This window comes from Nomascus leucogenys, chromosome 4, assembly GCF_006542625.1.
Source record: "Nomascus leucogenys isolate Asia chromosome 4, Asia_NLE_v1, whole genome shotgun sequence".
Lineage (NCBI taxonomy): Eukaryota > Metazoa > Chordata > Mammalia > Primates > Hylobatidae > Nomascus > Nomascus leucogenys.
Genome location: NC_044384.1, coordinates 133,072,818 through 133,096,816, shown reverse-complemented (window position 1 = coordinate 133,096,816; position 23,999 = coordinate 133,072,818). Strand labels below are relative to the sequence as shown.

The 23,999-nt window shown below is 38.4% G+C and overlaps 1 protein-coding gene across 1 annotated transcript in view; it reads right to left on the bottom strand.

Annotated features, from left to right (window-relative positions):
* The window catches only part of LOC115834816 (PH and SEC7 domain-containing protein 3-like), a 149,605-nt gene that overhangs the window by 75,623 nt on the left and 49,983 nt on the right, over positions 1-23,999 (bottom strand). The window contains exon 3 of the mRNA XM_030812286.1: positions 23,049-23,242. Coding sequence (XP_030668146.1) covers positions 23,049-23,242 — 194 coding nt within the window. The remainder of the gene's footprint in view (positions 1-23,048; positions 23,243-23,999) is intronic.

Below are 23,999 nucleotides of genomic sequence, written 5' to 3'. Positions count from 1 at the left end.
GGCGTGAAGGTCGACCATGTAAATCCTGTCAGGCCAAGAAACAGGTATGTGGGGATGAGGTAGTTCTAATACAAAATATCTTGAAATTCCTGAGGTTAACGGAGAAACATATTCACAATATAAAGCAATCCCAATGATGGCATTCCAAAATAAATCCAGCACTTTAATGTACTTGAAAACAAAGATATACTCAGCAGAAGTTCTGTACTAATATAAATGAGACATCATCTACACTAGCTGTAAAAAGCACAAGGCATTTTTAAGACTGTTCTATTTTCCCAGTGATAGAACTAAACAACTTAAAGCATCTTTAAAACAAAATCCTTAAAGGATGTATCCAAAAGCATGAAGAAACAGGCTACCTTGGTAAGAAGGGAGTTCTGAAGTTCTAATCAATAACACAGTTGAAGATACAACTCACGCAGGGAGGAGTCTGCTTTCTGCAATTGATGTGCAAAGAATTTAAACAAGTTCACAGATGACAGACTCACAGATGATTAAGTGAAGTTAAGGGTAATCCTGTATATTAACCTCCAACTTTCTTTTACAAAATATCCTCAGGCATCACAAGATATTCTATTAAATCTTAATTAATAGAGCAGCTCAGGCACTTTTAGATTACCGCTTGAAGCAATGAAGTCCAAGCCGAGCATGGGAAAATTTACCATTGGGCTATGAGTCACACAGTATTCCAGTATTCAGCAAGTGATAGTATTAATTATCCCTGGTTTATAGCAGAGTGGTAGAACTAAAACAGTACTATTACTACTATATATTCCTAATCACTTATCTTTGAAACACTCAAGGCAATTTACACATTACAAAAAAATCACTTAATCCTTATAGTCTTTCTCTTTTATAAAAGGATGCTTTGTCAACTCTATTTTATAAAGGAAAAAACTAGGACAGCCTTGGAGGAACTGTTAAAACAAACTAAATATGGCCTTAGAAGGGCTCTATACTTCTTTATTCAAGTCCTTGCGGATGAACTGCAATCTAACTTAATAGGTAGACAAGATTGAAAACCTAACTTAGGAGTATGCACCTGTAACAATACCTGAGTCTTGGCCAATCCCAGTGGCCGTACTTCAACCACTCATACACTGCTGAGTGTTCAAACTGTATTCAAACAAGGTACGTGCTGAGCTGTAACCAGCCCAGTTGTTTCTGTACCTCACTTCTCATTTCTGTATGTGACTTCCCTTTTTTTGTCTATAATTTGTTCTGACCATGAGGCATCCTTGGAATCTCTCTGAATCTGCTGTGATTCTGGGGGCTGCATGATTCATGAATCATTCATTGCACAATTAAACTCCTTTAAATTTAATTGGGCTGAAGCTTTTAACAGAACCTACACCTATTGCTTTTCCCAGAAAATTATTTCTTTGTTTATATAATAGGAATCAATGTATATTTTGATAGAGAATCAAAAATGAAAACAAAGAGAGAATTGGAAGAATCTTCTATCCAAACTGTCCCCTAGTGGGGTGACAGTCATTCTGGATATGGCTCCATTCCTATAAGAGGTCTCAAGACTTTTACCCTAAAATGTTCGGAAATGGCAGAAAGTATCAGGAACTGGGAGCTAGGCACTTAGATTTTATTCACCCCATGATGCCCACTATTTCTCTGCGTTTGGACAAGTAATCTAAACATCTCTGGTTAAAAATCTATACAATGAATCTACTACAATGTGCCATAATTACTTTATAATGTTGTTGAGTTAATCTGGGCACATAAGATTATTAGGACAGAAACCCTACCCCTAAATAATTTACATATAAAGGCAGTAACATTAACAACGAAAGTTAATTTAACATGATAAACTGTATAAACTAAATGGTAGCACGGCACTAACCTAAGACCATCACAGTGGGGATTCCAGGAGGTAAACGAGGAGGAGGTCATTAATTCTGCTTATGAATAGGATTTAGAGGTTAGAGAACACTTTAAATGAGGGTGTGCTTTAATGTAGGATTTTTGAAAAAGATAGGTTTTTCTTTTAACCTTCATCTTTTGTACAGTATGTCAGCAGGAAGACATGGAATCAAAACGGGGATCCCAATTTTGGAAGTCTCCTAACATTGAAATTACCATCATCCTTTAGCAAGACAGCCTCAGAACAACAGTTAACACTTAATGTTTTATTTTTTAAGAGGACGTATTTTAGAACCAGAGAACCTGGTTTGAGATACTGACTTCACCTGAGTGACCTTTTAGACCCACAGAACCTGATTTGAGATACTGGCCTCACCTGAGTGACCTTTTAGACCCCCCCCCCCCCCCACCCTCCACAGAACCTGATTTGAGATACTGGCTTCACCTGAGTGACTTTGGACACGTTACTTAGCCAGTCCTATGCTTTACTTTCTCCCTGTATAAAACAATTTTTCTGAGACTTAGATGAGTTAATATATGCAAGTCCTTTGGATTTTTTTTAATTAAAGATACAGTCTGCTAAAGAAAATGCATCAAATTTTCATGCTAAAACACAAAGAAAGACTTTTTTTCTCACTTCTGTGAAAATAAGCTGTGAAAATAAGCAATTTAAATCTAAGTTGCTGCAACTTTATTAGAGCCTTAAGGGAATGTGATTAAGGAACCTGGATCACATTAACAGGCAGCTGTAACCTAGGAAGCTGTAAGCTTTGCTTCTCTGACTGTTTGTCTGACTACAGATTAGCCTTTTTCCTTATCTACACTGTTTCGTAAAATGTTGCAAATGACCAAAAGGCACCAGGGAAGACCCCTTCTTGCTTAACTGCTGATCTTCATTACAGATTAATTTCCCTCTTACCTTTCTCACACAAAGACTTGATGACTATCACATTGTCTAAGGTGGAGTGTTAAATGAACTCTTTTAAATTGGGAAGTAAATGATAACAAGCTGTAAAGAAGAAAAACAAGCTGTACGGAAAAGAAAAACAACCAAATTATTATAACTCATAAAGCAGCCTTACATAAAAAAAGTTATAATCCTACTAAATTTCTTTGTTTTCTGCCCATATATAAGTAAGACCTTAAGTTTTTACTTCAGAGCACTGGCCTCATTTCTGTGGAGTCCATGTTTCCCAGATTCTTGCTTGAATAAACTCTAAAATTCAATTCTGATGCTTTCAGTTACTTCAGGTTGATATTTCATTCATGTATTCGGAATTTTTTTGGTAGTCAATGTTTGAGAACACCCCTTTAACGTTACTGATGCATTTTTTTTTTCTTTTGAGACGGAATCTTGGTCTGTTGCCAGGCTGGTGTGCAGTGGCGCAATCTCGGCTCACTGCAACCTCCATCTCCTGGGTTCAAGCCATTCCCCTGCCTCAGCTTCCCCAGTAGCTGGGACTACAGGCACCTGCCACCACGCCTGGTTAATGTTGTTGTATTTTAGTAGAGATGGGTTTCACTATGTTGGCCAGGATGGTCTGGATCTCCTGACTTCGTGATCCGCCTGCCCTGGCCTCCCAAAGTGCTAGGATTACAGGCATGCGCCACCGCAGACGGCCTACTGATGCATTTTTAACAGAAACACTTAGCACATACCACCCTTAACTGGGAAGAGAGCTAAGTGTGACACATTTACTCCTATTAATATATTTATTGTTTCCACTTTGTCCCAAGTCCTGTACCGACATTGGAGATATCAAATATGAATGCAAACAATAAAAGTAGACAATAGAAGAGACAAAAGCTGTTGGAGAACTTTCTACCCAAAAGATGAGCCACAGAGTCGCTCAAGTCTAACTTAAAAACAAGTATCTTTCCCTGCTTGGCCAGGAGACGGTTTCATTGGCAGCCATTACTAGATGCGCAGGAAGAATTTACACGGCTTGGGCTGAGGTTGGAAAAGAGGTCAGAACACAACAGCATGCATCATTAGCTAAGGGTTACCGGAAACGCGTGTGGGAAGCAACAAATCCCAAAATGACTCTCACTACATCTTTTTTTTTTCAGGAAAAATATAAACACCAGTGATAGAGATAGGAGGCAGCCAAGGACCCCTCCTGCCCCCAACCCCTGACGAAATCCCACCTTCAAGCCTGAAACAGCATGAGGGGTGAAAAACCGGACTGCCGGTCCGGATGAAGCCCACCCTTTTCCCCAAATGATGCTTTCTGAATAACGCCCATCTTCACATTGGGAGGAGGGGGGTGGGGCCTTGGGAAGTTTGCGCTGTTTGCAGCGGGGAGGAGCCGGGCCTCTCGTTTCTGTGTGGCAAGGTGGGATTTAATCCCTGGGATGGAGAGCCTGTTAGCAGGACTCTGTCTCACTTTGCTGATGCGTATTTCCTTTTTCACTTCTGCCCAATAAATTCCACTTGTCACCCTTCTATGTGTCTGCGAGCCTACTCTTTCCTGGTCATGTGACAAGACCCCATTTTTTTTTTTTCCTGCAACACTAGAGTCACAGAATTATTTTTCAAATCTTAACGAATGATACCTCACATTCTCTATGGCTACAATGTTCCTCTCCCAGATACCATGACTTCACTTCACTTAGGTCTCTGCTCAAATGTTATCTGTGAAACATACAAAACGGCATCACTACAGTTCAGTGCTCTAAAGCAAAATCCATTCTCAGGGCTGCCTGCACCACTGGCAACCTTGCAAAATACCCCAGTACCTTGCCTTGAATCTTTGACGTGCACCTAACCACCACAACCACGATATCCTGAAAAACAGCTGAATTTTGCCAACGCTGCAACTCCTAAACAGCAACAATAAATGAACTATGGACTTGTGCTAAGCCGGCCGCCTCCACCCATGATAATTCTTTCAAAACAACTTGTGTAATCCTTTAGCTTCCTTTGAAAAACCCTCACTTGGTTTGGAACACAATTTGGCTTACAGCCAAATCTGTGTCTCCTGAATTATAATTCCTAAGAGCCCAATACATTTCTTGTTTTACTGCATTGCAGTCTGGTTTGTCATCTCTTCTTGGTTGACATGCCACATCCAGGGGTTTCCTCTAATCACTCTCTGCAATATAGGACCTGTATGCTTCCTTCAGTATTTCCTAACCTTGACTTGACTTTTCTTTGGGTCCGTTAACAGTTGTATAACTTACCACATAGTTTTTATTAAGCTTCCCCAGCATTAGAATAAAACCTTGAAGGCAAGTACTTTGGTTTGTTGCTGCATCCACTGAGCAGAATAACCCCTTCTCCCCCACCTTCCCCCCACCCCACAAAAAATCAGATGTCCTAAACTAGCATGTAGATGGCATCATTCAACAAATATTACCGGGGATTTTTTTCTTTTTTTTTTTTTAGTGCTTAATCTTTTAGGTAAAACGCAGGTTGCTTAAAGAGAAAAGAGGAGGTAGAATAAAATTGTGGTCGATTATTCCAATAAGACATTGAATATGGGAATAAGGTATCAGTAAACACCCAAGCTCAAAAGGAACAAATAAGGCTTAATACATTAATGTGGGTTTTCATGGGTTAATTAAAGAACGAACATTTGTGACAAGTGACTTCAAACTTCTATCAAACAAATGACATTTCATATACATATTTTTTTCTTTTGAGACAGGGTGATTACAGCTCACTGCAGCCTCCAATTGCCAGGCTCAAGCAATCCTCCCACCTCAGCTTCCCGGGAGGCTGGGACTACAGGTGTGCACCATCATGCCTGGGTAATTTTTTATTTTTTTATTTCTTTGGTTTTCATAGACACAGGGTCTTGCAATGTTGCCCCGGCTGGTCTCAAACTGCTGGGCTTAAGCGATCCTCCCGCCTCAGCCACCCTAAGTGTTGAAATTACAGGTGTGAACCACTGCACAGGCCTCATAATTCTTATAAAGCATATCTGACTGAAGGAATATGCTGGAGAACTTGCTGTTTTTAATAATCACTTCAAAAAGGCATAACAAAAAGTTCCTGAAATTCAATGTTAGATATGAATTCTAAATTTCTTTTCAAAGAGTATGTCAGTATGTTCAATTCTTTGCTTTCTACTTTTAAACTTCCTCGTAAAGCAACATTTTTCGATTACCTACCCCACCCTGACTCATTCCAATTACCTACTCCACCCTGACTCATTCTGATCACCTGCTGCACCCTAACTCATTCCAATTACCCCCAACCTGCTCTGCCCTCACTCCTGCCAAAGCACTCACCCAGTCACTCTCTTTAAATTAGTCAATCGGAATTAGTTTAGCCTGTGCGGTCTAACCCTAGTCAATAGGCGAATGACACAGCAGCAGGGGCCATGTGCGTCAGGGATGAGAACCCCTTCCCCTCCCTTGTCCAAGTATGTGCTCACCATTGTTCCATCTGTAAGGGCGCACCCTTCTATATAGAAGTAATGTGACTTGCTGAGAATTAAAAAGAAAATTTTATATTTGAGTGGTATTTTCTTTTGTGGCACCGAAACTTTATACATAACATTTAATAAGTTCGTTTATGTGAGAGGTATGAACATTGATCAAGAAAATCAAGCATACTATGATTTTTTTTCATAATATCTAGAGCAACTTCCAGACCTTTTTATATACCTTTTAAGAGCAGGGTGTTAAAATAAATGTAAGGTTAAATCATTGCAGTCTATCTGAGAAGGGCAGGTAACTGTTGAATCAGACACGTGGGCTCATCAAGTGACACCAAATCAGGTTTCCTCAACCTCTGAAGCACCACAGAAGCCAGGGAAGGACAGAGCGAAGACACTGCCGAGCACACATTTCTACAACTAGCAATTCAAATAAGCTATTGTAATTGTAAAACAGCCCAAGGCCCACTGGCACCTTTAAAATGCCTCCAGGCAAAAACAGCTGAAGGTCAATAAAAATAATTCAGAGTGGCTGATGAGCAGCCTCCAGACTGAATCTGTTCTCCAAGGAATGTGACAACAGCCTTACTTGCTTTTCCCCAACCTAGGAGCTCCCAAAGTGACTTCAAGCTCTTCCTACTGATAGGTGTTCCTGGCCCTCATCACAGGGCGAGGGCTCTGGCTTACCACTCATGCGCAGGAGCCAGAAAACAGTCTTCTGCCGCCACAGACTGCACCGGAGGTGATGCCACTCCATGATGGCCTCTTAGCTTTTCCCAACTCAGACCACGTTTCTTCCATTTATCAGATGCCCAGTGCGTTCAAGTGCTCTCCACGGAAGAAAACCAAAATACACGACCCTACATTTCTTTGACATATTTTTGAGATGGCCCTTCAGAGGCCCTGCAAACAGAAGTAGCTCTGCAAAACTATCTTTTGTGGGGGAGATTTCCATCTGTAGAGATAATCTGTATTGATGCGGCCAGGCATTCTCTGAGGCCTTCCCTTGTCTGCATCTAGGAAAGATTAACTGAGGGTCGGACATCTTTAAGGGTCTGAAAGAAACATTCACCGTCTATTCTCTCGCTCTCATCATGCATAGGTTTTACCACCTACTTGTGAGATTTCATTTACATAACATGAACACCTTTGCTAGCCAGGCCTCATCTTCCTTCTCTTTTCATAACCTGTTTTGATCCAAGCCCCCATTCTTTCTGTAACTTCAATTATAAGGTAAAAGCTTCTCTACTCCATTGAGGGTTGTGTAATCAATCTATGATCTTTCCCTGTGTGCATATTAATAAATTTGTACACCTTTTCTCTAATTAACCTGCCTTTGGTGAGTTGATTTTTCAGTGAACCTTCAGAGGGTGATGGGGAAGTTTTTTACTGGATGGCCCCTACAGTATATAACCTTCTAATAATTTTACTATGTACACAGATGCAAAACAAACTGAGATATTATACCTATTAATTTTAAACTTTTCTACTGGCCGAGCATGGTCGCTCATGCCTGTAATCCCAGCACTTTGGGAGGCTGAAGTGGGTGAACCACTTGAGGTCAGGGGTTCGAGACCAACCTGGCTAACACGGTGAAACCCCGTCTCTACTAAAAATACAAAAAATTAGCTGGGCAAGGTGGCGGGCGCCTGTAGTCCCAGCTACTTGGGAGGCTGAGGCAGGAGAATGGCGTGAACCCCACGGGGTGGAGCCTGCAGTGAGCTGAAATCGCATCACTGCACTCCAGCCTGGGCAACAGCGAGACTTCGTCTCAAAAAAAAAAAAAAAAACACAAAACCCCATCTCTATAAAAAATTCCAAAATTAGCTGGTCATGATGGTGGGTGCCTATAATCCCAGCTACTTGGGAGGCTGGGGAAGGTGAATTGCTTGAACTTGGGAGGCGGAAGTTGCAGTGAGCCGACATTGCACCATTGCATTCCAGCCTGGGTGACAAGAGCGAAACTCCATCTCAAAAACAAACAAACAAAACTCTTCTATTTATATATCATACATCGTAAGTGCATAATAAAATTCTAAGCCCCCAACTGCCTGAATGAACCCTACTCTTGGTGAAGGGGATTCCAAAGGAACTTGAAAAACCAGTTTAGGAGATAACAGAAAGGGGGTGTTGGACTTGCTTCATTATGCCCTCCTCCCTTTGGAGTTTAGGCACAACTGACCAGCACTAACACTAAAATGGACATCCTGAGACTGACAAAACAGACTCTTAGTAGCAATACGATACCAATTTCAACCCGACTCTAGTATAGCATCACATGATGGATAGAGGTCCTAAGGGAAATCAAAGTATTTTACCCCAAAATGCATTTTCTTTGGCATATTTTGAAATGGTTCTGCAAAACTGTCTCTAGTGGGGGAAATCTGCATTCTATAGAGAATCTCCCTCCCTCGCTAAATCTTTTCTGGAGAGTCTGATATCTTTCAAGGTCCAATAAGAGACATTTGACATCTATTCTCTCTGAAGTCTATTATTTAAAGACTTCATCTATATAACAAGAACTGTGGCTTCCACCCCACCGCCCCCTCAACTTAAATATTTATTTATGCTGACTATAACTCTTCAGGTAAAGCTTAACTCTTTCAACCAACTGACAATCAGGAAATCTTTCAATCCATCTATGACCTGGAAGCCCCCGCTTCCAGGTGTCCCGCCCTTCTGGGCTAAACCAATCAGTGTATGCCTTATATGTGTTGATTTAAGTCTTTGCCTGTAACTTTGGTCTCCCTAAAATGTATACAGACAGGTTATAACCCATCCACCTTGGGCACATGTTCTCAGGTCATCCTGAGGCTACATCATGGGCCATGGTCACTTGCATCTGGCTCAGAATAAGCCTCTTCAAATATTTTACAGACTTTGGCTTTTTTTTGTCAACAATATCATTTTTAAAAAATGATGGTGAATGATGAAATTGTATTGCTGTTGCTATCATATTTTACTTATCAAACATTTTATTGGCCATTAAACTGTTTCTAAAATGATGTTATTTTGTAACTAACAACTGGATTCCTTCTATGTACCAGGCAGTGTACTACACACCATAACAGGTATTAGCCACATTTCATTGCTCTCACCTTAAGGTTTTTGCATTTTTTGTTTCTAATGGAATATTCTTTTCTTCTCTGTTTTTTAAGACGGAGTGCAGTGGTGCAGTCATGGTTCACTGCAGACTTAACCTCCTGGGCTCAAGCAATCCTCCCACCTTAGCCCTCCGAGTAGCTGGGTCTAGGGGTGTATGCTACCATGTTTGGCTAACTTTTTATTCTTTTATTTTGCAGAGACGGGGTCCTACTATGTTGCTCAGGCTGTGGTGGAATACGCTTATCCATGACCTTTGTGACCAAAGATAGCACGGAACTTCCTTTTGTAATTCAGTTCTCAGCCGAGTAACAACTATTCAGGCATACCCTATCTCCACTCCGCCTCACCAAGAGTATTACTGGCATACTGCTTGAGCTCAAAGTGTTTTTTAAAAAGTAAATCAATGACCTATCTTGTTTCAAAGCTCAAATTCTTAAGTCTACCTAGTGTAAACAAACAAAAAATCCTAAGCCCTCCAACCAACTGAATGGACCCCCTCTTGGCCAAAAGAAACCTAAAAAACTGAATTCCTGCCATGATGGGACAAGAGGTCAGATGCACCTCCTTACATCCACTTCCTTTTCAAGTTCAGGCCCGACTGACCAGCATTACGGTTAAAATGGAGATCAAAAGATTGATCAAAACAGACTCTGCGTGGCAATAAGATACCAGATTATAAACAAGACCTAAGGCCATAGGGGTATGGTGGCTCATGCCTGTAATCCCAGCATTTTGGGAGGCTGAGGCAAGTGCATCACCTGAGATAAGGAGTTTGAGACCAGCCTGACCAACGTGGTCTGACCTGTCTCTACTAAAAATACAAAATTAGCCAGGTGTGGTGGTGCGGTGCGTGCCTGTAATCCCAGCTACTCGGGAGGCTGAGGCAGGAGAATGGCTTGAACCCGGGAGGCAGAGGTTGCAGTCAGCCGAGATCACGCCACTGCACTCCAGCCTGGGCAACAAGAGTGAAACTCCACCTCAAAAAAAAAAAAAAAAAAAGTCCTAAGGCCATGTGGCCATGTGAGGCAAAGGTGAAGTCACACCCTAATCATAAAATTTCATTAAATGGATTTTTATTAACCTAGTATAATGTGGCTTACTCCCCAACCTGACTCTGGTATAGCATCACATGACAGCAGACCCTGAAAGCAATCTAAATATTTTACCCCAAAATAAATTTCTTTGACCTATTTTGAAAGACCCTTCAAAGCCATCCTTTGTGGGGGAAATTTACATCTTTGGAGAATCGCCATTGATGAAGCCAGGCCTTCCCTTTCTAGGCCTTTCCCAGATGTTGGAGAGATTAGCTAAGAGTCCAACACCTCAAAAGTCTGAAAAGAGACATTTATAGTCTGTTTCTCTGAGGGCTGCCAGCCATGAGGCTGCTTCTATGTTATAAGGGCCGTGGCTCCCAGAGCCTCCTAATCTCAAGCATTCCTGTCTACTCCTCAAGTCTTCAGACAATAGCTTAACTCTCTCAACCAATAACTCAACCATCCCTAAAACCCACCTATGACTTGTAAGCCCCCATTTCAAGATGCTCACCTTTTGGGGCTGAACCAATGGATACCTTTCATGTACTGATTTATGTCTTTGCCTGTAACTTGTCTCCCTAAAATGTATAAAACCAAACTGTAACCTGACTGTCTCGGGACTACTTACTGAAGGGTTCTTGGGTTTGTGTTTTTTTTTTCCCAGGCTGTGGTCACTCACATTGGCTCAGAATAAACCTCTTTAAGATATTTCATGGAGTTTGGAGGGCCAGGCATGGTGGCTTACACCTGTAATCCCAGCACTTTGGGAGGCCAAGCCGGATGGATCACTTGAGCCCAGTAGTTTGAGGCCAGCCTGGGCAACATGGTGCAACCCTATCTCTATAAAAAATAAAAAATTAGTGGGGTGTGATAGCACATTCCTGTGGTCCCAGCTACTCAGTGGGCTGAGGTGGGGGGCACTGCTTGAGCCTGGGAGGCAGAGGTTGCAGTGAGCCCAGATGACACCACTGCACCACGGCCTGGGTGACAGAGCAAGGCCCTGTCTCAACAAAAGAAAAAAAGAGAAAACATTTTGCAGAGGTTGATATTTCCATTAACATTAGTGATAACATCTTTTGCATATACATTCTTATCCCCATGATTAATTCCTTTAGGAAACTAGTACAGTATTTTTAATTTCAAATTTTCATCACATTATTAAAGAATTTGACACACTGCATTAAATTACCACAACAGGGATGCAAGAATTATTTTCTTCTTTCTCTTAAATGTTAATTAAACTGAAATGGTAAACAGAACGAGTCAGCAGTGAAAACAGAATAACCTCTAAAAATCACATGCATAGTGAAAACCATACATTCCTCTTTCAGAAAAATACTTCAGAGATTCTGAACACAGATTTTTTGGTGCTGTAAGATTGGCAGTTTATATTCCATTGTTCCTAGTCAAGAGTATTGCTTCCAGCCCAGTGTGGTGGCTCATGCCTATAATCCCAGCACTCTGGAAGGATGAGAAGGGCAGATTACCTGAGGTCAGGAATTTGAGACCAGCCTGGCCAACATAGCAAAACCCCTTCTCTACTAAAAATACAAAAATTAGCCAGGCGTGGTGGCACACACCTGTAGTCCCTGTTACTCAGGAGACCACAGTAGGAGAATTGCTTGAACCCGTGAAACAGAGGTTGCAGTGAGCTGAGATCATGCCACTGCACTCCAGCCTCAGCAACAGAGTGAGACACCGTCTCAGAAAAGAGTATTGCTCCTGACAAGAATGATGGAGGAGGACCTCCTTCAACCAACTTTACTGCCAGAAAGCATGGATTTTAAAGACAGGAGCCATCATTACGGAATGCAAAAACCTGGAATTTAATCTTTCAGTCTAAACTTTGAATTGCGAATGGCGTATTTCCTATCTAAAACAGCCCATATTCCATTAAAACTAGAGTGTCACGTGACAAGGTGCTCCTGTGCGTTCACATGGCTGCCCTCACAGTGCTGCTGTTCGGCCTTGTATTAACATCTTAAACTGCTCCGTTACACACCCTGCTGCCAGAGAACAGCCAGGTGCCAAGGGAAGGGAAAACCTTAGCCTAGTTTTAAAATAATTGCTTGGCTTTGCCTGTACTTAAAGAGTCTTTCTCTAACAGGAGGAGACAACTGTCTTTTGGGAAAAAAAAAAATTCCACTTTCATTATCTCTTAATTATAGTGTCGCTGTTCCCAATGTTACACAATAGCAAAGAATTCTGCCTGCATTACCATTATAAACTATTTTCAGTATGGATGACTCAGAATAACATCTACTTTCTCAAATTTCACATGTGGGGCTAAATTTTCTAAACTTTTGATGACAGGCAGGTGTGTAAATCCCTCTAAAGTGAGTGAACCTCTCCAACCTCGTCAAGGTGCTCCACACCACTCCTTATATCCACAGTGTTTACGATGAGATCGAAAAGATGAACCACACATAGTTCTCACCTCCTTTGAAAGCGATATTTTAATATTTCCAATTCAGAACTAATCTCAGGGCTGTACAACAACTAAAGAATCTACCAAAGAATGTGATTAAGATATTTTAAAATTATTAAAGTGATATGTCCACACAATTAGCCTCTTTTGATTCATTTCTTCCCAGCTCCTCTGTTCTCATTTTACAAAAAAACCTTTTGAAACAAATTACTTCTCCCAGTCGCTAAGTGTCATTATATCCCTAAACAATGTGCTTCTACCACTGTGTCATAATAGGTTGTAAACACACTCTCAGTTTTGTGCTGTGCTAGATGAGAATTTAACAAACTTAACTATGACATTCCATCTTTCCAATATACTTACATAGCTTTTATTTGTATCTGTATTGATTACCTCTGTAGTTTTACAGAGCATAACATTATTATTATTTTAGTGAAAAATTTTTTCCCCAGCTTTAGTAAGCTGTTATTGACCAATAAAAATTGTACATAAGTGTACAATTTGATGTTTTTATATACGAATGGTGAAATAATTACAACGCAGCTAATTGACATACCTTTCATCTCACATAGTTGCCACTTTCTTATGTATTAATTTGACAAATAATGACTGACAATATTTCTTCTGTCTCCAGTACAGGCAGAATCTTCTGACTTCCTCTCTGTAAGAGGAGCTTAACAGATCTTTCTCCCTGCTCCCTCTTAGTTCTATCCAGTTTTACCTCCCACCTTCTATCATCTGTACTCTTACAGGATCAAGTTGCACAATATTTATATTTTAATGTGTACCACAATTAAATCTTTCACATATCTAAATGTGAGTAACCAAAATTCTACTACTATGGTAGGATTTTAAATTATTAATTACGCTATAACGATGGCGATCACAAAGTCATTTTTTCTTTTCAATTTTCATTCAAAAAATCTTTTTGTAGAGACGGCTACAACCATATGGTCCAGGCTGGTCTTGAACTCCTAGGCTCAAATGGTCCTCCTGCCTTGGCCTTCCAAAGTGCTGGGATTACAGGCGTGAGCCACTGTGTCTGGTCAACGTTTTCTCTTGCTATGGATTTTTGTTTATTGAGTTTTCTAATTGTAATTTTTCCTGTGCAGATTTTAAAACATCCTTACATGTTTCTAAATTTTCCATGCAATCAGATGTTCTATTGAGTTTTAAAAATTTTATTTATAGGCCAGGAGCAGTGGCTTATGCCTGTAATCCCAGTGGTCTGGGAAGCCAAGGCAGGAGGACTGCTTGAGGCCAAGAGTTCAAGACCAGTCTGGGCAATATGGTGAGACCCCCGTCTCCACAAAAAAAAAAAAAAAAAAAAAAAAAAAAAGAAAAAAAAGGAAAAGGAAAAAAAATTAGCTGGGCATGGTGGTATATGCCTGTAGTCCCAGCTACTTGGGTGGTTGAGGTGGGAAGACTACCTGAACCCAGAAGTCTGAGTCTGCAGTGGGCTACAATTGCATGTACCGCTGTACTCCAGCCTTGGTTACTGAGCAAGACTCCAACTCAAAAAAAAAAAAAACAAAAGGTAAAACACGTAAGACTTCAAAAGGTTATCAAGAGTAATAAAGTAGGTATACATGTACTACCACCAAATGTAAAAAATATATATTATCAATACAGCAAAACCACTGGGTACTTGTCAGTGACGGCCTGTTATTCTCCTTTCCAGAAGTAACAATCATTCTACGCTAAATGATTTCAATATATGGATGTATTCTTACTAAAAATAGTATTGTTTTGCATGCTTTCAAATGTTATCTTACATGCAGATTCTTCTGCAAGCTGCTTTTTTTCATTCAACATTACCACTGGTGAGATTCCTCCATGTTGATACGTGGAACTCTTGTTCCTTCCTTTTCAATTATATGGATATACAAAATCCATTCAATCTCTTATTAATGGACATTTAAGTTTTTAAATTTTGGGCTATTATAATGTTGCTATAAACATGACTTCTGTAACACTAAGAGTTTTCATAGGTGTATACACACTTATGACTAATTAACTGAGATATAAGAATAAACATTTCCAACTTTATTACTGCCAACTGCTTTCCAAAGTACAAATGATACCACTAATACTTTCGCAGGGTAGAAGACGACCCACTGCTCCAAATCCTTGCCAACACTTGGTATTCTTTTAATTTTCATCAAGGTAACATGTGAAATGACATTTCATTATATGTTTAATGAATAGCCTTGATTATCAATAAGGTTGAATATGTCTTCATATATGTATTGATCATCTCAGTTTCATTTTCTGAGCATGGCCTCTTCAAGTTTTTGCCCATTTTTCTACTGAGTTGTATTTTTTCTAAGTAATTTAAAATTTCTTTATAAATATTATCATGGATCCTAATCCTTTATTGGTAATATGCTACAAGGATCTTAATCTGTGAATTATCTTTCATTTTTAAGTAAAATTTTAAAATAAAGTCTTTACTTTTAGTATAATTATATGTATCAATTTTTTTTTACTGTTTTTGTAAATATATATGTATATATGTATGCCTGTATATATGTAGAGACGACGTCTTGCTATGTTGCCCAGGCTGGTCTTGAATTCCTGGACTAAAGTGATCCTCCTGTCTCGGATTCCCGAAGTACTGGGATTACAGGTGTGAGCCACTGTACCCAGCTGCTTTTGTAAATCTTAAGAATTCATTTTCTACCCAAAAGTCATGAAGTTATTGTCCCACACATTCTTCTAAAAATCCTAGAACCTTGTTTCTCAAATTTTTATCTTTAATCTACGTGAAACTGGTTTTTGTGTTAGAACTGAGGTGGGGAATACACACACACACACACACACACACACACACACACACACTCAGCATAAATTATGGAAGCATTTTTGCTTCTGATTATCTGACTTACTTTCTATATCATCCATCCAATTTTTCTAAACAATGGAGACTGCTGCTTCTGGATTCTCTTTTCCAACCCATCATCCTATCTACGTCTTGTTATCTTGGAAAATGTCAACATGGCCCTACTGTACTTCTCCCCCTTAATTAATGTATGAGGAGGTTTGGTATAAGGCTACAGGGGGCTGTGAAAACTATGGTCAACCAAAAAATGCCTACATCCAGGCAATTCAGTGTTTAAACAGTACTGTGTTGGCCAAGTAAAAGAAATGTTCAGGCTTCACTATCCCTAGCTTGAGACCTCCAGTTATCTAAATACATGCTACACAGTGACAAACTGTCCCAACTACACAAAAAAGGCAGAATTTAAACATTTGATGAGCATATTTTCTCATCGGAATTGCTTTTAACAATATGCTACTATTAGTTTGGTATAATCAGATTTTTGTTTCACCAGATATACTGCTATTCTATACTACATCCTTGGTTAAGACGCTTAAGATCAGTGTCTTCATGTATAAAATGAGGACAATAATAGTATAAGGTTTATAGGACCAAGATTAAATGTATTAATGCATGAAATGCTTAGGATAAAGCTCTAATATTTAGCAATCATTTAATTATCACTATTGCTATCGTGTAGATCATTTATATTTTGGGTATGTTGTTTCCAGTTTCTTTTTTGACTTCCACAAGTATGTTATATCAGATTGAGAAAACTAAGAGCTTATATTGAATTTTGTTTTTTGTTGTATCTGACAAAACCCAGAAGATGCATTTTGTTTTCCAAATTTGACTTTTCAAAGCTTTCCCTTAATGTCAGATTTAATAGGTCTTGGTAAAAATATATACTTCTAAGATAGGTACAACAGTTTGTCTCCTGGAGGCAGAATTTCTGAACTGAGCATAACTTTAAAAGGCAAAAAATGAAGAAAACCTCCGAGGTTTAAAAATATGGATGTAGTCTGACAAACTGAATATTTAAAGTTAATTAAAAAAAAAAAGACACCAAATCTTGAGTAAAATAAATGGTCCATTTGAGACAAGTGTATCAGCATTTAAGAGAAAAAAACCTTTCCATACAGCTTTGATTCAAATCTTCACTTATAAAACACTTTTTGTAATATTTGTCATCAGAGCACCTGGCCATGTTTACATTTACATTCAAATGTAATATAGGTCTACCTACAGTGACCATGCTTAATCAAAGTAAGTATTTAGAAAGTAAGTATCTACTTTTTGTGTCCAAAAAACGGCATTCAGGATTCTCAGAATTATCTGGAGCTCCTATTCCAGGAAAGCTCCACTGTTGTTTTCATTTTTTTTCTATGTAGTGTAAATAAAAAGTGATTTGTTTCATAGCAGGTTATGTAAGTCCTTACTATAAAACATTTCTCTAATTTCTTTTAGTGACCATCTCTCAAAAGAAGAAGGCAGAAACATCCAGAAACAATTAAGGCAGTCTGGTAGATTTCCAAGAAGGAGCAGCAGCCAAACACTTAGATAAGCCTGTTCAACCAGACGTGATTGAAAATCCAACAAATGAGGTTGGTGGGGAGACAGGATTAGACGAGAAGGAAACAAAAGCTTTTCTACATCTCCAAATATATAACTCAACAGTTTGCTTTTACTTGAATGCTTAGAATTCCTTATTAATTTCATAGTTCAGTAAATATTAGGTCTTAAAGCGAGAAGCAACTGGAAAGACGTTTCTTAACAAAAGGGATCATAAATCAGCTTAGTCCTGCTTATGCCCAAGAAACAGTAACTACTATAGAAACTGCCCTATTATAATAACTTAAAAAGTCTATGTATGTATATAAAACAAAAGTTTTTAGAAATTTCCAAACAGAAAACATTGGATTATAATTCTGAAGAGAAAGAAACAAATGAGTTAAGACTGGCATACTGCTTAGAGAAAGCGTCTCGGTTCCAATAGTGGAAGAGGGTACCTAAACAGAGCCTGCAAGTCATGCTGAGTGAGGACATAAGAAAGTTTAGTGACGCTGAGAGGGCTAGAATTTATAGAGTCACGTAAAAGAGAGTGGAGAGTCACAAAAACAGATGGTTCTGAAGACCTGCAGAGGATACTCTGATCTTGGCTGTAGCATCAATCTTAGCACAAGTGAAAAGAAATAACTCAAGGCATGAGAAAAATAAAGAAAGTAGTGGGATGAACAAGTTCAAGAGCTCACACAGGGCTAAGAGTGGACAGACATCAGCCAGAGTGTCTTTGTAATACATGTAATACAGACTTTGTAATACATGGCACATTGGAAAGAGGCTGAAGAAGAAGAAGAATGCCTTATTAATGGAAATATTTAAATAAGTCCCAGAATAAAGACTGCTCTGGATCCACCAGAACAAAGGGTAAAGGCAAGCCTCTAAAGAATTCAGTTAATCTACAAGTTACTTACCTGCACACTAGAAGAATATCCAATGTTTTTTTTTTAGATGAACACAACTAAAAGTAGCACCTGAAAAATGGAAAATTCACAATGTCTGGCAGTCAAAAATTACAAGGAATGCAAAGAAAAAGGAAAGAAAAAAAAAACTATGACTAAAGCCAGCAGAAAAAAAATAATGCAACAGTTCTAGAAATGACAGAAAGGAAGGGAATCAAAGAGAAGAATCTTAAAAAAGCAATTATAAACAGAATAAATATATTCAATGACATGAAGAAAAACATCAACCTGATAAGGAGAGAAATGGAAGATATAAAATAGACCCAAGTAGAACTTCAAAGATATACATGCTGATTATGAAATGAAAAATGAAGTAAACGAAGAATAAAAATTATCAAATAAAGTACTGAAATTACAAAGAGTTAAAAATATCGGAAAGAGCTTCAGGAAACCCTTGGGATAGCACTGAGTAGTCATATAGCAAACAAGTCCCATAACAGGAGTGGAGGCTTTAAGAAATAATGGCTGAAAAAAATATGAATCTATGAATCCAAGAACCCCAACAAACACCAAATAAGGAAAACATAAAGAAAATCACATCAAGGCATCACATAATAAAATTGATGAAAACCAGAGATAGAAAAATCTTGAAAGCATTCATAGTAGCAGAAAAAGCCATCTTGGGTACAGAGGAACAAAGACAAGAATGATAGCAGACTTTTTTTGTCTGAAATCCTGCAGGGCAGGGAAAAATGAAACATCATCTTTAAGTATTAAAAGGAAAACCAACTTGCCAAAGAATTCTATACCCAGTGAACATACATTCCTAAAATTAAGGTGAAAATAAAGATATTTTCACACTGATAAAACATGGGAAAAATTCCTGACAGCAGGTATGTGGGGGTAAAAGTAAAAAAAAGGTTTCTGTTTAAAGCAAAAATATTAACAATGAACTACTTTAAGTTTTAGAACATAGAATTAAAATATAGGACATCACAAAGGCTGGTAAGAGATAAGGGGAATTAACCTGCTATACGGGTCTCAAATTACAAATGAAGCAGTACAATTTGAAGGTGAGCTGTGACAAGTTAAAGATGCATACTGTAAACCTTGCAGCAAACACGAAAATAATTAAAGAAGTACAGCAAACAGGTCAATAGTGACAAAAAACAGAACCACACACAAAAAATAATCCTACACAAAAAAGGAAAAGAAGAGATGGAATAAATAAGAAACCAACAGTAAGGTGGCAGATTTAAAGTCAACTGTACTAATAACTACTATAAATGTAAACGGTATATACACTCTAATTAAAAGAGAGATACTGTGATTTGCTATAAAAAGCAAGTCCCACCAATATTCCTATAATAGAAAGCAATTTTAAAGACATAATCATAAATTAACAATAAAAAGCTAGAAACAACATTTGTATAGCATGCAAAAACTACAAAGGAAACTAAAGTGGCAATATTAATGTTAGACAAAGTAGATTCCAAAATAAGGAATATAACCAGGGGTGTGGAACGCCATTTCATGACAAAGGGGTCAAATCATCAAGAAGACATAATATATATAGGTATAAGGGATGCAAATTGATATACAAACTTTAGAAATTTCTTATATAGTTAAAGATACATTTAGCAAACGGTACAGCAATCTTACTCTTTTACTCCTAGGTAACTTCTGAAAAGAAATGAAAACATATATACATGCAAAAACTTGTATGTCAATGTCCATAGGGGCTTTATTTGTAACAGTTCAAAACTGGAAACAACCCAAATGCTCAGCTGGTGAATCAATAAACTGTGGGATATCCAAATAAGGGAATACTTATTAAGCAATAAGAAGAGAGAAACTATTAATTCACATAACACCTAACACTATACACGAATCTGCAAAGAATAACACTAAGTGAATGAAGCCAAACACAAAGCATTCCTATGATTCCATTTATTGCAATTTTAGAAAAGGCAAAAGTATAGGGCCCAAAGACAGATAATCTTCTGTCATAACTGTCATAGGATGGGAGTAACAGGAGAAGCAATTACTGCCAAAAGTACAATTAAACTTTTTTGGGTAATGGAAATGTTATTTATCTTAATTGTGTTGATGGTTATATAACTATATACATTTTTCAAAACTCAAACTATATACTCTAAATTGGTGAATTTTAGTTTTTGTAAATTATTACAAATCATGCACATTCTGTATTGTAAGACTGAATTATCTGCTAACATTAATGTGATTTGGAAACCTTGGGAAATTGAAATGGGGATATCCAAGAAGAGCCTGAGGAATTAAAGGCAGCTGAAACTTTCAGGCTTCTCCTGATAGCCCCATGGAAAAACAGAGGTTAAAAGTCCTCCAGTGATGAAGCAACTGACAGGAAAGAAGCCTGGAGATGGGCACTTCTTAATCTATCCATGTATCTTTCCTTTTGTTCTGAGGCAGGAACAGAGATAGAAACAAGCAGAGGCAGGTTCCTTTGGAAAACAGGAAGAACTTCCTAACTTGCTACAAAGACGAAAGCCCCATGACACTTAAAACTGCCTTGACCAACCAGAAATTCTCAAGACAGTTAACTAAGGCTTCAAAGGGATACACTGGCAGGAAAACTTCTAGCCTGGTACAAGGTGTCTGTGATGTCTCAACTGCTAAGCAATCCTCAGGTTCTGTATCTATATTCATGTGTATTAGGCTGCTGAGGGAGAAGAGCTTCTACCTGGAGAATCGTCCAGTAGAGGGGGTTTCCCGGGCCACTGAGTCCAGGAAAACAGTGGACAAGGAAAATTTTATCAGTAGAATCTGGGACTTTGGAATAAACTAACCAATTAAGTCAATCCATTGCTAGGAAATAAGTCAATGAAAAGATGCTCACATGGGTTAACTTTGCTATACCTGTCTAGCAGGAAGTAGTAAATACTCTGAATAAGTAACAGCTGTTATACTTCCCCTTTTTCAGCTTTCTTGAATTGAAATTATTCTTTTTTTTTCTCTAGTACTTTATGTGAGGTATGTCAGATACAGTCAACCCTCCTTATCTGTGGGTTCTGCATCTGTGGATTCAACCAACAGTGGATGGAAAATATTCCCTCCAAAATTGTGTCTGTATTGAATATGTAGAGACATTTTTCCTTGTCATTATTCCCCAAAGAATACAACATAACAACTATTTACACAGTATTAGATATTATAAGTAATCCAGAGATAGTTTAAAGTATATGGGAGGATATGCATCAGTTATATACAAATACTATGTCATTTTATATCAGGGACTTGAGTGTCCTTAGATTTTGGTACCTGTGAGAGGCCCTGGAATCAATCCCCTGCAGATATTACAGGACAACAGTATTTTCTTATTTTTCACTTAGCCTATAGATTTAAGTGCCATCCATACCCGACTGAGGGGAATGAATTCACGATCAACAAACCTTACCCTTGGAGACAGAAGCTGCAGCTGGGCAGGCATGTTATAGAGAGATGGTATATTTGTGGTTCTAAAAGGAAAACTGCAATGTTTGGCAAAAGCATTATTCAATGTATGAAGAACGGTGTGTGTGTGCACACTGGAAAGAAACAAATGGATAGCTATTGCTTTGTGTGCCAAGAACTCCCATTCTCTGAGACCAGTATCTCATTCCTCTTGTCATTTCAAGCAAGTGGGGGCTGTCAATCATAATATTCCATGCTCTCAGTGTTACATGTCAGAATCCTGTCCTAGAACAGACTGAATTAGAAGTTAGGGGAGAAGAAGAATCCTCTTTGGTGTCAAAATTAAACACATGATCTATAGCGCTGCTAATAACCATGTATAAAGGACCTCATTCCGAAGAATAATGCTGACACAAAAAATCATGCAGAGATAGAAACGGAGAGTACGTCCTGGTGACAATCCACCTTCAGGTATGTCCTTTTTCTAAGATGGATTGACGTGCTGTCACAACTGTATGAGCTCTGACACAATGTTGTGAGATAAAATTAAGTAGTCTAGTAACCTAGCATATAAGGCACACAGAAAATATGGTGGATGTAGTCTTAAAGAACTTGGGAACATTAAGAAATTTGTTCAGCATTGCTAAGTCCATGTCAAAGCCACTCCACTGCAATGTTTCTCTTGATGTAAGCTAATAGAATATGCTAACACATTAAGAAAGAGTATCTAGCCACAGACAGAAACAGTGGTACTATCCATCTCTTCACCCCAAAGATAATTCTGAGTAAACATGTCACCTTATCTTATTCTGTTCAACTATATCAAATTGCCATTTCACTCTGCAAAGATTATTCTAACTACATAAGCATGCTCTATTCTTCTCAAACTCCAAACACCATCATTTATCAAGATAATCATGCCTCATACTTCACAGAAAAATCAAAAGCCATGCAATTAGGCTCCTTCAATTTCCCAAAACTAATTATACTATGCTCTCGTATATCTCACCGGTCCACCTTCTCAAAGACCAGTTATTCCACATGTGCACTGGATATGAATTCCCTCCCTCCATCCTTTGTCTCTGGGACCTTACGCCATCAATTTTTTCTATGCATTGCAAATTCAACCTTTCCCTCAACCACCAGAAATGTAAACTTCATGAAGACAGAAACCTTGTCCCTCTTGCTCACCACTGTATTTCTGGTGCCTGGCACAGTAGGTAGCCAGTAGTGTTTGTTGAAGCCATGACTAAATAAATGAATGGACAGAGAATGAATAAATTGTAAGGAGTTTTCCATCTCTAAAGTTCTATAATTCTGCTTAAAGAAGAGCAGGTGCCACACCGGATTTTTAATTTAGGGTTAGAGGCTTTATCAAATTTCAAGAATACATCTATAGATAAACATAATTTTTTCATCCTTCACTTTCAGATAAATTCCCTTTAAATTTTGAGCATAAAGATAAAACAAATGAAATAGAAAATGACAACACATGATACTTACTCTTCTTTCCATCCATATCTGCGTGAATTTTCCGAGCCAAGAATCCACTTTTGTACACAGCAGCATTTGGATCATGAGGAATGTCCAAAAATGGGTTAGTAGTACTTCCAATACGACTGATGGTCTTTGGATGTGTTCCATTAGCTTTCTCCTCAGTACTTTCTGAAGGAGACTTTTTTTTCTCTTCATCATCTCTAAAAGGGAGAAAGCACAAAGACTGAGTCAAGCACCTACCACAATATTCACAGAAAAAAGTAAGTTACTGTAAAAAACTACATAGTATTCCAATGGTCTATCACTTTTTACAACCACCACCATGATAATGACAGACACCACTTGTCAAATGTATTCTATGTGCCAGGTATTAATGATCATGACAATATCTTATAAGACTGATATTAATATCCTCTATTACAGATAAGGAAATAGACTCAGTAAGTTTAAATAAATATATAAGGCCCCAGATTTAGTGATGAAGAGATAATGAAGATATGATCATAAAATCTCTAAAGTCATTGGTCTTTTCACCCTTTACAATGCTTTCATGTTTGTCTTCTTTCAAACAAGTGGGAGTTTATTGGCAGGAATCATGATTTTGACTTACGTATTTCTACAGGGTCTAGCATAGAACTAGATGTACAGAGAACAGCAAAAGTGTTAGAGTCGGCCCAATGGACAACAGTAAACAATATCTCCCAAATAACCAGGCTAGTACCTAATATTAAAACCCCAGGGAAAGCTACTATGGATTAGAATGGGGATGCCATGCATAGTGCTTTGGCATGTGACAGCTGCTACTTTCTCAACCGCCATAAAAATAGTCCCCACCATCTATTGATCCCATCTTTATGACCATGTGTACCCAATGTTTAGCTTCCATTTATAAGTGAAAACGTGTACTATTTGGTTTTCTGTTCCTGTATTAATTCACTTAGAATAATGGCCTTCAGC